The sequence below is a fragment of the Heteronotia binoei genome, chromosome 3, assembly GCF_032191835.1.
Source record: "Heteronotia binoei isolate CCM8104 ecotype False Entrance Well chromosome 3, APGP_CSIRO_Hbin_v1, whole genome shotgun sequence".
Lineage (NCBI taxonomy): Eukaryota > Metazoa > Chordata > Lepidosauria > Squamata > Gekkonidae > Heteronotia > Heteronotia binoei.
Window position 1 is genome coordinate 189073635 of NC_083225.1, and position 18621 is coordinate 189092255.

The 18621-nt window shown below is 49.9% G+C and overlaps 1 protein-coding gene across 1 annotated transcript in view; it reads right to left on the reverse strand.

The window, feature by feature from the left end:
• The window catches only part of LOC132569154 (glycerophosphodiester phosphodiesterase domain-containing protein 5-like), a 29866-nt gene extending 29663 nt beyond the window's left edge, over nt 1–203 (reverse strand). Inside the window, 1 exon segment of the mRNA XM_060235340.1 lies at nt 120–203. Coding sequence (XP_060091323.1) covers nt 120–203 — 84 coding nt within the window.
• Nucleotides 204–18621: the final 18418 nt, after the last annotated feature.

Below are 18621 nucleotides of genomic sequence, written 5' to 3' on the forward strand. Positions count from 1 at the left end.
ACGCTAGATGACCAGAAGATGACCAGCGTGGTTAATCTGCTACGATGAGATTTCAGGAGCAGGTCTCCATTACAGGACGGTGGGGCACATAAGCAGCAGCCAACACGGATCTCTCTTACCGGCAAGAGCGTGGGGGGTTTCAGAACCTGATTGATGTTACGGAGCAAGGTCCATTTCCCTTGGTCTTTCTCTCGGCCGCCCATCGCGTCCTGGACTGGGGTCACGGCGGCAGATTCCATCTCCTCAGCATTCCACAAAAGGCCGCTGTAACTCACAGAGTCCTCCTTCGAGCCTTAGACATTGTCTCCATCTGAGAAAGGAGGCTGGAGAGACGGCAGCTCAGCTTCTGACTCGATTATGGGGCAATAGCCCCATCCTCTCCTTCCCTAAGGTTCTTCCTTTCCCCATTCGCAAGATGGCTCTTGGCAGAAGTCTTCTCTCCACGCAAGAAGAAGAAGATGATATTGGATTTATATCCCGCCCTCCACTCCAGAGTCTCAGAGCGGCTCACAATCTCCTTTCCCTTCCTCCCCCACAACAGACACCCTGTGAGGTGGGTGGGGCTGGAGAGGGCTCTCCCAGCAGCTGCCCTTTCAAGGACAACCTCTGCCAGAGCTATGGCTGACCCAAGGCAAGAGTTTCCATACGCTCGTGGGAAAGGTGACGCTTCCTTTGGTTCCCCAGCACTTTGTCACTCTTTCTTGGTAGAAGTCCGCACTCAAAATTCCAGGTTTCATCTGTTTAGATACCTAACATGTCGGTCGGACTTGAGCACGGCGAGTGTACGATTACGAAGGAACACCTCTTGGGTTGTAGATCTCTTGAGCTTCTGACATTCTTCTTCCATAGTCCACAGCTACATGCAGCTTCCCGTCTCGCAGTCGCAAGTCTCTCAAGAGCTCTCTTGGATACTTATTAATCCACAAATGTACCCGTTCCCCCCCGGGTGACACATGGCTTTTAATTAACCTAATACCTCAGAGCGCCAAGTTAACCAAAGCACCGACGGCAACCCAAAACCGAAGGCCATCTGCATTCTCTTTAAACCGATCGCTCCGGCCGCGGTGCCATAGCAACGGGACTCTAAATAATTGAGCGAGAGGCATCCTGGACTGTTAGTATGCATTAAACAAGCGCCATCGGAAGGGATATAACAGGGGAAGTTTGCAGAATGAAACTGGTCACTCCGAGGCAGAATTAAGAACTTCAGAAAACTTTAGGGTGGCTAAAGAATCACAGAATGGAGAGGGAAATTGCTAGATTGCATGTTGTTACGAAACTTGGAACAAACACCTCCCCAGGATGGAACAGGGATATTGTTTCTTATCTCATTAAATATACTAAACCAAGGGTGGCTTAGCGTAAGAGCCATATACAATAAATGCTAGATGTTAAACAGCCGCAAGACATGAACATCGGATGTTTGAGAGGAAGGAAGGAAGGAAGGAAGGAAGGAAGGAAGGAAGGAAGGAAGGAAGGAAGGAAGGAAGGAAGGAAGGAAGGAAGGAAGAGGGACGAGGAGGAAGAGAAGATGATGATATTGGATTTATATCCCACCATATACTCTGAATCTCAGAGCAGTCACAATCTCCTTTACCTCCCCCCCCCCACAACAGACATCCTGTGATGTAGGTGAGGCTGAGAGAGCTCTTACAGCAGCTGCCCTTTCAAGGACAACTCCTACAAGAGCTATGGCTGACCTAAGGCCATTCCAGCAGCTGCAAGTGGAGGAGTGGGGAATCAAACATGGTTCTCCCAGATAAAAGAGCTCTGGCTGACCCAAGCCCATTCCAGCAGCTGCAAGTGGAGGGGGGGACTCAAACCCCGTTCTCCCAGATAAGAGAGCTCTGGCTGACTCAAGGCCATTGCAGCAGGTGCAAGGGGAGAAGTGGGGAATCAAACTCGGTTCTCCCAGATAAGAGAGCTATGGTTGACCCAAGGCCATTCCAGCAGCTGCAAGTGGAGGAGTGGGGAATCCAGCCCGGTTCTCCCAGATAAGAGAGCTCTGGCTGACCCAAGGCCATTCCAGCAGCTGCAAGTGGAGGAGTGGGGAATCAAACATGGTTCTCCCAGATAAGAGAGCTGTGGCTGACCCAAGGACATTCCAGCAGCTGCAAGTGGAGGATTGGGGAATCAAGCATGGTTCTCCCAAATAAGAGTTCATCCATGCACTTAACCACGACACCACACTGGCTCTCAGGCAGGAGGGAAAATAGATAGGGAGGGGGGGAGGGAGGGAGAGGTGCAAAGAAAGCAAGTTTAGATGCATTCTCCAAACTGCTGGCTGGCTTGGTTTGAAGAAGTGATTTAAAGAGACAAATCCCTTCTCCAAGCCGACCAACAGGGTGGTGGGGGCTTCAAGAGCTGTACATCATGTGTGGAAGCACCACACGTGGCTCCTGAGACACAGTTTGGCCACTCCTGTGCTAAACCCATGCTCATATGCATATTAGGCCACACACCCTGACGTCACCATTGTTTCACAGGAACTTATTTGCATATTAGGCCACACCCCTGATGTCACTATTGAACATATGAACATATGAAGCTGCCTTATACTGAATCAGACCCTCGGTCCATCAAAGTCAGTGCTGTCTTCTCAGACTGGCAGCGGCTCTCCAGGGTCTCAAGCTGAGGTTTTCCACACCTATTTGCCTGGACCCTTTTTAGTTGGAGATGCCGGGGATTGAACCTGGGACCTTCTGCTTCCCAAGCAGATGCTCTACCGCTGAGCCACAGCCCCATTCATGGCTCTCCAGGGTCTCCAGCTGAGGTTATTCACATCTACTTGCCTGGACCCTTTTTAGTTGGAGATGCTGGGGATTGAACCTGGGACCTTCTGCTTCCCAAGCAGATGCTCTACCACTGAGCCACAGCCCCATTCATGGCTCTCCAGGGTCTCCAGCTGAGGTTTTTCACACCTATTTGCCTGGACACTTTTTTGGAGATGCCGGGGATTGAACCTGGGACCTTCTGCTTCCCAAGCAGATGCTCTACCACTGAGCCACCGTCCCTCCCTGTTGTTTCACACAGGGCATTTTTTAAAAAGAAAAAGGCCACCAGGAACTCATTTGCCTATTAGGCCACACCCCCTGATGCCAAGCTAGCCAGAACTGCGTTCCTGTGCGTTCTTGCTTTTAAAAGGTCTGAGCATGGAGTCTATGCTCATAGGATGCACGCATAGATTCTGTGTTCATTTCAACTTTGGCACCCCCAAGCTCACAGGAGAGCGCACCACCCACGATCCTCCCAATACGTGAAAAACTTAGGCTTCTGGTATTGAGAGGTGCTTAAACACTGCAATCTCCTAGTGCAAGGTCGGATCCAGACAAGTTAATAAGGCTCCTCTGATCTGGGACACTGAAAAAGCAACATCCTCCATTATGGATAAGGAGCATGCATGCATACACAGGGGTGGAAATCTAGCAGGAGCTCCTTTGCATATTAGGCCACACGCCCCTGATGTAGCCAATTCTCCAAGAGCTCACAAGGCTCTTTTTTGTAAGCTCCAGGAGGACTGGCTACGTCAGGGGTGTGTGGCCTAATATGCAAAGGAGCTCCTGCTAGAATTCCACCCCTGAGCCACACGCCCCCTGATGTAGCCAATCTTCCAAGAGCTTACAAGGCTCTTTTTCGTAAGCTCCAGGAGGATTGGCTACATCAGGGGTGTGTGGCCTAATACGCAAAGGAGCTCCTGCTAGAATTCCACCCCTGCGTACGCTTCCTACACATCTTAATATTGCATCGTTTTGGTTTCTAGATTTTTGTCTATCCACCAGAGCGGCTACCCACTTTTTCAAAAAATCTGTTACGTTCCAGCACACTCTTCTGGTAATGTTTAACATTTCAGGCAGGCCCTGTTCGTAGTTGGAGTCAAGGACATGAATGAGGGAAACCGCACCAGGCTTCTGTATCTGATCAGAAATCCAGAGACAAAAACAGCTCTGTCCCCAACATCACTCGTTAAAGGATCTCGGGTAGCTGGGATGGGGCAAGACCCTTCTCTACCAAAGAGTTCCTGACTGAGAGACGCTGTCAGTTACCCTGTGAGAGCCAGCTTGGTGCAGTGGTTAAGCGTGCGGACTTTTCTCTGGGAGAACCGGGTTTGATTCCCCACTCCTCCACTTGCAGCTGCTGGAATGGCCTTGGGTCAGCCATAGCTCTCTTATCTGGGAGAACCGGGTTTGATTCCCCACTCCTCCACTTGCAGCTGCTGGAATGGCCTTGGGTCAGCCATAGCTCTCTTCTCTGGGAGAACCTGGTTTGATTCCCCACTCCTCACTTGCAGCTGCTGGAATGGCCTTGGGTCAGCCATAGCTCTCTTCTCTGGGAGAACCGGGTTTGATTCCCCACTCCTCCACTTGCAGCTGCTGGAATGGCCTTGGGTCAGCCAGAGCTCTCTTCTCTGGGAGAACCGGGTTTGATTCCCCACTACTCACTTGCAGCTGTTGGAATGGCCTTGGGTCAGCCATAGCTCTCGCAGGAGTTGTCCTCGAAAGGGCAGCTTCTGGGAGGGCTCTCTCAGCCCCAGCCACCTCACAAGGTGTCTGTTGTGGGGGAGGAAGGTAAAGGAGATTGTGAGCCGCTCTGAGTCTCTGATTCAGAGAGAAGGATGGGGTATAAATCTGCAGTCGTCTTCTTCTTGACAATACCAGATGGGCCAACGGGCTGACTTGGTCTAGGGCAGGGATGGTCAAACTTGCTCAATGCAAGAGCCACATAGAATAAGTGTCAGATGTTTGAGAGCCGCAAGACACGAACATCAGGTATTCGAGAGCCGCAAGACAAAAGGAAGATAGATGGGGGAGGGAGAAAGAGGTGGAAAGAGAGCAACTTTAATGCATTCTGCCAACTGCCGGTTGGCTTGGAGAATAGATTTAAGGAGACAAATGCCTTCTCTAAGCTGGTTGTTGAGGCAGCGGGGGGGGGGGGCTTTGAGAGCCACACAATATGTGTGAAAGAGCCACATTAGGGTTGCCAATCCCCAGGTGGGGGCAGGGGATTCCCCGGTTTGGAGGCCCTCCCCTCGCTTCAGGGTCGTCAGAAGCGGGGGGGAGGGGAGGGAAATGTCTGCTGGGAACTCTATTATTCTCTGTGGAGATTTATTCCCATTGAAAACAATGGAGAATTGATCTGCGGGTATCTGGGGCTCTGGGGGAGCTGTGTTTTAAGGTAGAGGCACCAGATTTTCAGCACAGCATCTAGTGCCTCTCCCCAAAATATCCCCCAAGTTTCAAAACGATTGGACCACGGGGTCCAATTCTATGAGCCCCAAAAGAAGGTGCCCCTATCCTTCATTATTTCCTATGGAAGAAAGGCATTGAAAGGGTATTCCGTCCCTTTAAATGTGATGGCCAGAACTCCCTTTGGAGTTCAATTATGCTTGTCACAGCCTTGATCTTGGCTCCACCCCTAATATCTCCTGGCCCCACCCCCCAAAGTCTCCTGGCTCCACCCCCAAAGTCCCCAGATATTTCTTAAATTGGACTTGGCAACCCTAAGCCACATGTGGTTCCCGAACCACAGTTTGGCCACCTCTGGTCTACGGCAACGTCATCTGTTCAGTTTACCAGATAATTATACCTTGTAGGGATGCCAGTTCTGAGCTGGGAAATTCCTGATGATTTTAGGTACGGAGCCTGTGGCGGGGATGGACTTCAGCAGCATGACATAGAGTCCACCCTTCAAACAGCCATTTTCTCCAAGAGAAATCTTCTCTGTTGTCTGGAATAGGAGGAGGAGAAGGAGAATCTCCTTCCCTTACAGCAGGCCCTGTACAAAGCACCCTGTAAGCTCCAGGAGGATCGGCTACATCAGGAGGGTGTGGCCTAATATGCAAAAGAGCTCCTGCTAGAATTCCACCCCTGGATCTGGGAGACGGCGGTGTTTGGGGAGGGGAGGGGCCTCAGCAGGGCACAAGGCCACAGAGTTCCCCCTTCCAAGCAGCCATTTTCTCCAGGGGAGCTGATCTCTGTCAGCTGAAGACCAGTTATAAAAACGGGAGATCCCCAGTTGTAAAAACGGGAGGCTGGCAGCCAGTTTGGTGTGGAGAGCCAGTTTGGTGTAGTGGTTAAGTATGTGATTCTTATCTGGGAGAATCAGGGTTTGATTCCCCACACCTCCACTCGCACCTGCTAGCATGGCCTTGGGTCAGCCATAGCTCTGGCAGAGGTTGTTCTTGAAAGGGCAGCTGCTGTGAGAGCCCTCTCCAGCCCCACCCACCTCACAGGGTGTCTGTTGTGGGGGAGGAAGGTAAAGGAGATTGTGAGCCGCTCTGAGACTCTTCGGAGTGGAGGGTGGGATATAAATCCAATATCATCTACCTCACAGGGGGTCTGTTGTGGGGGAGGAAGGTAAAGGAGATTGTGAGCCGCTCTGAGACTCTTCGAAGTGGAGGGTGGGATATAAATCCAATATCTTCATCTACCTCACAGGAGGTCTGTTGTGGGGGAGGAAGGTAAAGGAGATTGTGAGCCACTCTGAGACTCTTCAGAGTGGAGGGCGGGATATAAATCCAATATCTTCATCTACCTCACAGGGTGTCTGTTGTGGGGGAGGAAGGGAAAGGAGATTGTGAGCTGCTCTGAGACTCTTCGGAGTGGAGGGCGGGATATAAATCCAATATCTTCATCTACCTCACAGGGTGTCTGTTGTGGGGGAGGAAGTTAAAGGAGATTGTGAGCTGCTCGGAGACTCTTTGGAGTGGAGGGCGGGATATAAATCCAATATCTTCATCTACCTCACAGGGTGTCTGTTGTGGGGGAGAAAGGTAAAGGAGATTGTGAGCCACTCTGAGACTCTTTGGAGTGGAGGGCGGGATATAAATCCAATATCTTCATCTACCTCACAGGGTGTCTGTTGTGGGGGAGGAAGTTAAAGGAGATTGTGAGCTGCTCGGAGACTCTTTGGAGTGGAGGGCGGGATATAAATCCAGTTTCTTCTTCTTAGCACTGGCAACATAAACTGTGGGATTATTTTATAACGGAGAAATAGCAGATCAAGTTTCATTGTCAACGTCACGTTTGTGTAATGATGGTTTCCAGTGTTAGAATACTTGACGTGCAATGACACATTGAAAGGTGACGTGCGGTAAAGCAATACTACAGCACGTTAGCACATTTTTGAACCTGTCAATAGTATCAGATTGATTATTTCTGCGCTGCTTTTCTTTCCTTTGTTCAGTTCTTGGTAGTTGTAAGTAGGAACCCTGTGGCACAGAGCGGTAAAGCCGCAGTACTGCAGTCCAAACCCTCTGCTCACGACCTGAGTTCGATCCCGGCGAAAGCTGGGTTCAGGTAGCTGGCTCAAGGTTGACTCAGCCTTCCATCTTTCCGAAGTCGGTCAAATGAGGACCCAGCTTGCTGGGAGGAAAGTGTAGGTGACTGGGGAGGGCAATGGCAAACTATTCCATAAAAAGTCTGCAGTGAAAACGTCGTGATGCGACGTCACCCCGAAGTTGGAAACGACTGGTGCTTGCACAGGAGACTGACTACCTTTACCTTTTTAATTGTAAGTTTATAGGTTTACCTCCCTATAGAATGTACAATGTATGTTTGTTGTTTGCTTATTAAGGATTTTTTTTAAAATTAAGTCTTAAAAAAAGACTGGGTGGGAGGGGAGAGAAATGTTATAACCTCCTTTTCTGTTGTATTGTACCTGTAGATATATAAGATGTGTTTAGCCCTCAATGAAACCTATCCAGCGGTGTCTACAAGCATAGCCAGCTTCAAGAGGGGATTGGATAAACATCTGGAGCAGAGGTCCAACAGTGGCTATTAGCCACAGCATATTGTTGTCCCTCCCAAGCATCAAAAATACAGAGCATCACTTACCCCAGACAGACTTGGGTAAGTGATGCTCTGTATTCTTGGTGCTTGGGAGGGACAACAGTGGGAGGGCTTCTAATGTCCTGGCCCCATTGACGGACCTCCTGATGGAACCTGGGTTTTTTGGTCACTGTGTGACACAGAGTGTTGGACTGGAGGGGCCATTGGCCTGATCCAACATGGCTTCTCTTATGTTCTCATGCAAACCTATTCCTCTCTGAAGAAGGGAACTTTGACTGTGGGTGTTAGGCTTGCCAGGTCTGACTTAAGAAATATCTGGGGACTTTGGGGGTGGAGCCAAGAGACTTTGAGGGTGGAGCCAGGAGTCAGGTTATGACAAGTTATGACTGAACTCCAAAGGGCGTTCTGGCCATTACATTTAAAGGGACCGCACACACATTTTAAATGCCTTTTCTCCATTTGGAAATACTGGAGGATAGGGGCACCTTCTTTTGGGGCTGAAAAAATGGACCTCCTAGTCCAATCATTTTGAAACTTGGGAGGTTTTCTGAGGAGAGACAGCAGATGATTTGCTGGAAATCTGGTGCCTCTACCTCAAAAAACTGCCCTCCCAGAACCCCGGATACCCACAATGATTCTCAATTATACCCTACGGGAACTGGACTCCATAGGGGAGCATGGAGCGCACAGCAGACATTTCCTTCCCCCCAAACCAGAGGATCCTCTGCCCCTCCAACTGGGGATTGGCAACCTTAGTGCTACTGGGCCAAAGGATCTCACAGAAATAATTTAAGATTGTATATGTGTACCTATAGTTTGTTCTTTATTTGCTTTTTCAACCATACTTTTAACATATAATCTGTAAATTGACAATTTATGCCAATAAAGGCTCACAAGAAGAAGAAGACGACAACGACTGCAGATTTATACCCTGCCCTTCTCTCTCAATCCGAGTCTCAGAGAGGCTTACAATCTCCTTTATCTTCTCCCCCCACAACAGACACCCTGTGAGGTGGGTGGGGCTGAGAGAGCTTTCCCAGAAGCTGCCCTTTGAAGGACAACTCCTACAAGAGCTACAGCTGACCCATGGCTATTCCAGCAGCTGCAAGTGGAGGAGTGGGGAATCAAACGTGGTTCTCCCAGATAAGAGTCCGCACGCTTAGCCACTACACCAAACTGGCTCTCTTGACTTGACTTGATTCGAATCTAGGTACTCAGAGAAACAACCCCCAAAGGAGAATGATTTGTGACTTGTGAAACTGCAGCATGTGACCTGGATAGCAGCATTGACCAAGGATTGGGGTAGTGGAGAGGATAAAAATGACCTGCCCTCTTTTGTGGCAAAGCCCGTAAATCGTTTATGTTTCATTTGGCCAGTGCAGCCATTGAGCATTGTTGCATCCAGTTTGGGTTGGGGGCGGGGCGGTGGGATTGGCAAGAGGGAAAACATAAGCTTAAAGACACCACGGCATTCAGGAGAACATGCATTGAGAGGGGTTGCCAGCTTCCAGGTAAGGCCTGGAGATCTCCTGGAATTTCAACAGACCTCCAACCCTCATAGGTCAGTTCCCCTGGAGAAGGAAAGGGATGTCAACTTTCTTAAAGACCTAGGGCCAGATCCTCCCCTTTACAAATAGGGTCTTGTGCTGGAACAACGTTAGTGCTATGCTATACAGCAGGGGTGGCCAAATTTGTTTAATGTAAGAGCCACATAGAATAAATGTCAGATGTTTGAGAGCCATAATACATTAGTGCTAGGTGTCTGAGAGCTGGAAGGAAGGAAGGAAGGAAGGAAGGAAGGAAGGAAGGAAGGAAGGAAGGAAGGAAGGAAGGAAGGAAGGAAGGAAGGAAAGAGAAGAAGAAGATGATATTGGATTTATATCCCGCCCTCCACTCTGAAGAGTCTCAGGGCGGCTCACAATCTCTTTTACCTTCCTCCCCCACAACAGACACCCTGTGAGGTAGATGAAGATATTGGATTTATATCCCGCCCTCCACTCCGAAGAGTCTCAGAGCGGCTCACAATCTTCTTTACCTTCCTCCCCCACAACACACCCCCTGTGAGGTGGGTGGGGCTGAGAGGGCTCTCACAGCAGCTGCCCTTTCAAGGACAACCTCTGCCAGAGCTATGGCTGACCCAAGGCCATTCCAGCAGCTGCAAGTGGAGGAGTGGGGAATCAAACCCGGTTCTCCCAGATAAGAGTCCGCACACTTAACCACTACACCAAACTGGCTCTCCAGGAAGGAAGGAAGGCAAATAGATAGGTGGAGAAAGAAGGGAGGGAGAGGTGGAAAGAAAGCAATTTTAACTTTAAATGCACCCTCCAAGCTGACAGCATGCTTGAGTTGAAGTGATTTAAGGAGAGAAATGCCTTCTCCAAGCTGGCCGATGGGGCAGTGGGGGCTTTGGGAGCCGCACAATGTGTGTGAAAGAGCCACATGGGGCTCCTGAGCTACAGTTTGTCCACCCCTGCTATACAGCGATACTTTTGTCCAGAGGCGGCCAAATTTGCTTAACACAGGAGCCACATAGAATAAACGTCAGATGTTTGAGAGCTGCAAGACATAATGTCAGATGTTTGCGAGAAGGGGAGGGAGGGGAGGTGGAAAGAAAGCAACTTTAACTTTAAATGCATTCTCCAAGCTGCTGGCTTGCTTGGATTGGGAAAATGATTTAAAGCGAGAAATGCCTTCCCCAAGCTGGCCGACAGGGCAGTGGGAGATTCCAGAGTCACACAATACGTGTGACAGAGCCGCAGTTTGGCCACCCTTGCTCCATTCTAACCCCCTTGATTTCAGTTGGCTTAAAACCGAGTGGTTTTTCTTAGCACTGCACAGTCAGTCGCTCTAGCCAGGAAATCCCGCCCCCCTCAAACAGCTCCACAGCTGTTTTCAGCTTCCACCCTTGCAGAGAGCGGGAGGTCTGTGGAAGGCGTAATATATAATGGATCACAATCACGGGGTGCTTTCAACCAAGCGCTGCCAACTGTCTCAGCAGGTGGGGCCGAATGCGAATCACTGCCACTTCAATGGCACAGCCTCACTTCTGGCACAAACCCAGTTCTTGTCTTGTGAGAAAGGGAGAAAAGGACTTCTTTCTCTACCCAGTTTGGTGTAGTGGTTAAGTGTGCGGACTCTGGGAGAAACGGGTTTGATTCCCCACTCCTCCACTTGCACCTGCTAGCATGGCCTTGGGTCAGCCAGAGCTCTGGCAGAGGTTGTCCTTGAAAGGGCAGCTGCTGTGAGAGCCCTCTCAGCCCCACCCACCTCACAGGGTGTCTGTTGTGGGGGAGGAAGGTAAAGGAGATTGTAAGCCGCTCTGAGACTCTTCGGAGTGGAGGGTGGGATATAAATCCAATATCTTCATCTACCTCACAGGGTGTCTGTTGTGGGGGGGGGAAGATAAAGGAGATTGTAAGCCGCTCTGAGACTCTTCGGAGTGGAGGGCGGGATATAAATCCAATATCTTCATCTACCTCACAGGGTGTCTGTTGTGGGGGAGGAAGGTAAAGGAGATTGTGAGCCGCTCTGAGACTCTTTGGAGTGAAGGGCATGATATAAATCCAATATCTTCATCTACCTCACAGGGTGTCTGTTGTGGGGGAGGAAGGTAAAGGAGATTGTGAGCCGCTCTGAGACTCTTCGGAGTGGAGAGCGGGATATAAATCCAATATCTTCATTGACCTCACAGGGTGTCTGTTGTGGGGGAGGAAGGTAAAGGAGATTGTGAGCCGCTCTGAGACTCTTCGGAGTGGAGGGCGGGATATAAATCCAATATCTTCTACCCTCTCTATCCCGGGTATAATCTTGTAAGCCTCTATCATGTCACCCCGCAGTCGACGTTTCTCCAAGCTAAAATAGGATTGCCAATCTCCGGGGGGGGGGGGCAGGGGATCCCTCGGTTTGGAGGCCCTCTCCCCGCTTCAGGGTCATCAGAAAGCGGGGGGAGGGGAGAAATATCAGCTGGCCATTCCACTGTTCCCTCTGGAGACCGATTCCTATAGGGTATAATGGAGAATTGATTTGTGGCTATCTGGAGGGGCTGTTTTTTGAGATAGAGGCACCACATTTTCAGCATAGCATCTGGTGCCTCTCCCCAAATCAACCCCCAAGTTTCAAAAAGGTTGGACCAGGGGGTCCAATTCTATGAGCCCCCAAAGAAGGTGCCCCTATCCTTCATTATTTCCAATGGAGGGAAGGCATTTAAAAGGCATATGGTCTCCTTAAATGTGGCGGCCAGAACTCCCTTTGGAGTTCAGTTATGCTTGTCCCACCACTGCTCCTGGCACCACCCCCAAAGTCTCCTGGCTCCGCCCCCAAAGCTCCCAAATATTTCTTGAATTGGACTTGGCATACCTAAGCTAAAGATCCCCAAGCGTTTGAACCTTTCTTCATAGGGAAAATGTTCCAACCCTTTAATCATTCTAGTGGCCCTTTTCTGCACTTTTTCCAATGCTAGAATATCTTTTTTGAGGTGCGGTGACCAGAATTGTACACAGTACTCCAAATGAGGCTGCACCATTGATTTATATAGGGCCGTTATGAGGGAAGGGAGGAGGCAGACACTCCGCTAGCGTCTTCACATCCTGACAAGGCCTGCCTCAGTTTGCGCTCTTACAGCCCATGAGGTGATTTATGTTTTTCATAATCTCCTCAAAATGGAGGCTAAGAACCTCCTTCCCCCTCAGCATAGACACACACATCTCATTTCACCAGCTGGACCTTCATTTCCCAATCGAGGCAACCGTGGCACTGTTAATTATCTCATAAATTCATTGGATGGGACAGATTTGAACACCGGCTGTCATTAAAACACCAAATGTCTCAGGTGTTACAACTGTGGAGTCGGCTCCAGTGATTCACATTTCAATCTATATGCAAATAGGCCGTCCGGCTGGAACGCAACTGGGCGTTCCTTCGCCCTTTATTGCTATGGGGGGCGGCGGGGACTCATATATCACCCCCTACGAGGAAGGAACAGGAGACAGCGTGACCCGCTTGTGATTTATGAGGAGACGACGACAACCAGCGTGATGATGTTTGCGAGGCCCTGCAGTAATTGTCTTATGCGCCCTCATCGAAACGCACTCTGCGGTCAAACGTTTCAAGATGGCGAACTAAATGTGCTAGCAGATGCTGTCCGAGGGATTGCTATGAACTAAGGTTGCCAGGCCCAATTCAAGAAATATTTGGGGACTTTAGGGGTAGAGCCAGGAGACACTGGGAGTGGAGCCAGGAGCAAGATAGTGACAAGCATGATTGAACTCCAAAGGGAGTTCTGGCCATCAAATATAAGAGACCGCACACACGGAGAGCCAGTTCGATGTCCTGTTAAGTGTGCGGACTCTTATCTGGGAGAACCGGGTTTGATTCCCCACTCCTCCGCTTGCACCTGCTGGAATGGCCTTGGGTCAGCCAGAGCTCTGGCAGAGGTTGTCCTTGAAAGGGCAGCTGCTGGGAGAGCCCTCTACAGCCCCACCCACCTCACAGGGTGTCGTGGGGGAGGAAGGGAAAGGAGATTGTGAGCCGCTCTGAGACTCTTTGGAGTGGAGGGCGGGATATAAATCCAATATCTTCATCTACCTCACAGGGTGTCTGTTGTGGGGGAGGAAGGTAAAGGAGATTGTGAGCCGCTCTGAGACTCTTCGCAGTGGAGGGCGGGATATAAATCCAATATCTTCATCTACCTCACAGGGTGTCTGTTGTGGGGGAGGAAGGTAAAGGAGATTGTGAGTCGCTCTGAGACTCTTCGGAGTGGAGGGCGGGATGTAAATCCAATATCTTCATCTACCTCACAGGGTGTCTGTTGTGGGGGAGGAAGGTAAAGGAGATTGTGAGCCGCTCTGAGACTCTGAGATTCAGAGTATAGGGCGGGATATAAATCCAGTATCTTTTTAATTCTGGAACTTGTACCCTTTTGTTTAATTCTCGGTCATGTACCCTTTTGTTAGGCAGATGTACCCTTCTGGAACAATTATCGATAGATATATCCTAGGGTTGCAAGCTCCAGGGTGCAAAATATCTGGAGATTTTGGGAGTGGAGCCTGAGATGGGTGGGGCTTTGGGGAGGGAGGGGCTTCACTTGGGGCATAATGCTATAGAGCAGGGTTGGCCAACGGTTGCTCTCCAGATGTTTTTTTGCCTACAACTCCCATCAGCCCCAGCCATTGGCCGTGCTGGCTGGGGCTGACGGGAGTTGTAGGCCAAAAACATCTGGAGAGCTACCGTTGGCCACCCTTGCTATAGAGTCCACCTTCCAAAGCGGCCATTTTCTCCAGTGGAACTGATCTACGTTGCCTGGAGATCAGTTGTAATAGTGGGAGATCTCCAGCTGCCCCCTGGAGACTGGGAACCCTAACGGTGGCTCTTCCCAATTCGTGGTAGGGTTGCCAATCCCCAGTTGCGGGCAGAGGATCTCCCAGTTTGGTGGCCCTCCCTCCACTTCAGGGTCATTATTTATTTTATTTATTTATTTCATTCGATTTATATCCCGCCCTACCCCACCGAAGCGGGCTCAGGGCGGCTCACAACACAAAATTCTAACAATAAATCAATTTAGAATACATTAATCATTTATACAATAAAATAGAGGAAAAACACAATTATCAGTATGCCATGCTAAGTCTTCCTTAAAAATTCAGCTATTCAGATATTCCGATATTCTGATGTTCCAATATTCGGATGTTCAGATATCGATCAGTTGTATGCCAACCGGAAGAGGACTGTCTTACAGGCCCTGCGGAACTGCCCAGGGTTCCGCAGGGCCCTCACCTCCTCCGGCAACTGGTTCCACCAGCAGGGGGCTGTGATCGAAAAGGCTGTCAACCCTAGGATATGTCTATCGACAATTGTTCCGGAAGGGTACATCTGCGTAACAAAAGGGTACATGGCCGAGAATTAAACAAAAGGGTACAAGTTCCAGAATTAAGAAGATACTGGATTTATATCCTGCCCTATACTCTGAATCTCAGAGCGGCTCGCAACCTCCTTTACCTTCCTCCCCAACAACAGACACCCTGTGAAGTGGGTGGGGCTGAGAGAGCTCTTACAGCAGCTGCCCTTTCAAGGACAACTTCTACAAGAGCTGTGGCTGACCCAAGGCCATTCCAGCAGTTGCAAGTGGAAGGGTGGGGAATCAAACCCGGTTCTCCCAGAAAAGAGTCTGCACACTTAACCACTACACCAAACTGGGTCTCCTTCGTTGGACTGAAAGTTGTCACTAGTCTCAAATTCGGTTTTTGGTGGACTAAGCATCTGATTTAGTGTAAGAAGGGCTTTTTTTTGTAGTAGGCACTCCTTTGCATATTAGGCCACACACGCCCTGATGTAGCCAATCCTGGAGCATTCCGTAGGCCCTGTAAGAAGAGCCCTGTAAGCTCTTGGAGGACTGGCTACATCAGGGGTGTGTGGCCTAATATGTAAAGGAGTTCTTGCTACAAAAAAAAAAGCCCTGAGTGAAAGGCAACTTCATAGGTTCAGGGGAGACTAGCTCAGTGGCAGAGCATCTGCTTGGCAAGAAGAAGTTCCCAGGTTCAGTCCCCGGCATCTCCAGTTAAAAGGACCAGGCAGTAGGCGATGGGAAGACCTCTGCCTGAGACCCTGGAGAGACATACAGTGGGGCTGTAGCTCAGTGGCAGAGCATCTGCTTGGGAAGCAGAAGGTCCCAGGTTCAATCCCCGACATCTCCAGTTAAAGGACCAGGCAGTAGGCGATGGGAAAGACCTCAGCCTGAGACCCTGGAGAGACATACAGTGGGGCTGCAGCTCAGTGGCAGAGCATCTGTTTGGCAAGAAGAAGTTCCCAGGTTCAATTCCCGGGATATCCAGGTAAAAAAAGACTAGGCAGTAGGTGATATGAAGAAGTGATATGACAGGCCTTCATCTGAGACCCTGGAGAGCTGTTGCCAGTCAGAGCAGACAATACCAACCTTGATGGACCGAAGGTCTGATTCAGTAGAAGGCAGCTCCATGTGTTTAATGTGGAGCCTCCTGACTCTTTGAGTTGGGTATGTGCCGCTTGCCACACAGTGTCGAAAGGAGCCCAGGGAACGAGGGCAAGGGAAGGTGGCATGGTGTAGCCTGTTCCCATCAGATCTCAGAAGCTAAGCAGGGGCAGTACTTGGATGAGAGACCACCAAGGAAAGCTCTGCAGAGGAAGGCAATGGCCAACCACATTTGTTTCTCACTTGCTTTGGAAGCCCCTTGTTGGAGCCGCCATAAGTTGGAAGCTAAGAGGATCAATAGTTCAGCCAGTTTGGTTAAGTGTGCGGGCTCTTATCTGGGAGAACTGGGTTTGATTCCCTACTCCTCCACCTGCAGCTGTTGGAATGGCCTTGAGTCAGCCAGAGCTCTCACAGGAGTTTTCCTTGAAAGGGCAGCTCCTGGGAGAGCTCTCTCAGCCCCACCCACCTCACAGGGTGTCTGTTGTGGGGGAAGAAGATAAAGGAGATTGTGAGCCACTCTGACACTCTGATTCAGAGAGAAGGGCAGGGTATAAATCTACAGTCTTCTTCTGAATGGAAGACCACCAAGGAAGACTGTATGGAGGAAGGCAATGGCCAATCACCTCTGTTTCTCACTGGCCTTGAATAAGTCGGAAGTTAAGCTAGGTTGGAACTTAGAAGGGAGACCACCAAGGAAGACTGTGTGGAGGAAGGCAGTGGCCGACGACCTCTGGTCTTGAAAGCCCCTTGAGCTGGAATCTAAAAGGATCAATAGTAGAATGGAAGACCACCAAGGAAGACTGTGCAGAGGAAGGCAGTGGTCAACCACCTCTGCTTCTCACTTGCCTTGGAAGTCCCTTGCTGGGGTCACGGTTGTAACTTGCTGCGTATCTACAGAGGGCATGAGGAGGAAAGGGGCCTTATCTGCTCTGAGTCCTGGGTGTGAGAGCAAGACTTACCAAAGTTTCAGGTATCTCTCCTCCCAAATCCACCGCCTGAAGCCACTGCCTTTCCACCTTATAGAACTGTCCACACTGGTCTACTTGGAAGGCACATTACCCCCTCAGAGTTTTTTCACCCGAACATCAAACTTTTTTCTGCATTCAAGTCCTGCCCTTTTCCCACCCTTCCAGATACAGACTGGATTGGAGAAACGAGACCGTTTCTAAGAGGAACAACAAGAATAGAGCTTCTTTTCTCCTTTGTCCAAACAGGTGCGGCGTGGACTGCAAACACCTCGGCCTAGTTCCAGAGTTTGGCCGTCCCGCCTTGTCTTCCGGCTCTTTCGTCTCTTGCCAACTAGATGTGATGGCAACAGACTCCTTTGTCGAATCAGAGGCACGCCCTGCCCAATCATGTACATATGAACATATGAAGCTGCCTTATACTGAATCAGAGCCTTGGTCCATCTAAGTCAGTATTGTCTACTCAGACTGGCAGCGGCTCTCCAGGGTCTCAAGCTGAGGTTTTTTCACACCTATTTGCCTGGACCCTTTTTTGGAGATGCCAGGGATTGAACCTGGGACCTTCTGCTTCCCAAGCAGATGCTCTACCACTGAGCCACCGTCCCTCCCCGAAAATGAACATATGAAGCTGCCTTATACTGAATCAGACCCCCCCCCCTTGGTCCATCAAAGTCAGTATTGTCTTCTCAGACTGGCAGCGGCTCTCCAGGGTCTCAAGCTGAGGTTTTTCACACCTATTTGCCTGGACCCTTTTTTGGAGATGCCGGGGATTGAACCTGGGACCTTCTGCTTACCAAGCAGATGCTCTACCACTGAGCCACAGCCCCTCCCCGAAAATGAACATATGAAGCTGCCTTATACTGAATCAGACCCCCTCTTGGTCCATCAAAGTCAGTATTGTCTCCTCAGACTGGCAGCGGCTCTCCAGGGTCTCAAGCTAAGGTTTTTCACGCCTCTTTGCCTGGACCCTTTTAGTTGGAAATGCCGGGGATTGAACCTGGGACCTTCTGCTTCCCAAGCAGATGCTCTACCACTGAGCCACAGCCCCTCCCTGTGTCTCTCCAGGGTTTCACATCCCCTCCTGCCTGGTCCTTTTAACTGGAGACTTCAGGGACTGAACCTGGGACCTTCTGCTTCCCAAGCAGATGCTCTGCCACTGAGCCACCGTCCCTCCCCAATTAGGTTTCTGCCCTTAGTTTCTGTTGCGTTATGGTTGCCAATCCCGAGGTGGAGCTGGTAGAACAAGCAAAAGCACCCGTGCAGCAGGCTCCTGAGGCAAAAGAAAACACTTGAAGATGTACAACTCACTCAATATTTCACGTGAAAGGTCTCAAGCGTCTTCATTTATTCAATCAGCGTGACTCGCGTCAACAAAAAGGTGCGGCAATTCAATCCATCCTATGTGTCATAAATTCGTAAAGGATGACTGTAAGTGGACCCCTTCGACCTCTCACAGCACCCACAAAAAACCCCAAAGCAACAGGCAAAACTGGTCTATTTCCCTGTCTCGCTGTAAGGTTTATTGAAGCTTTCACTTGCTCAATAATTACAGTTTGTCTTCCACTCTCATACAATGCTTCCCTGTTACACTTTAGATAGGAGGTGGTGGCGGCGACAAGCATAGCCAGCTTTAAGAGGGGATTGGATAAAAATATGGAGCAGAGGTCCATCAGTGCCTATTAGCCACAGTGTATATATACATGTGTGTGTGTATTGGCCACAGAGTGACACAGAGTGTTGGACTGGATGGGCCATTGGCCTGATCCAATATGGCTTCTCTTATGTTCTTATGTGACACAGAGTGTTGGACTGGATGGGCCACTGGCCTGACCCAACATGGCTTCTCTTATGTTCTTATGTGACACAGAGTGTTGGACTGGATGGGCCACTGGCCTGATCCAACATGGCTTCTCTTATGTTCTTATGT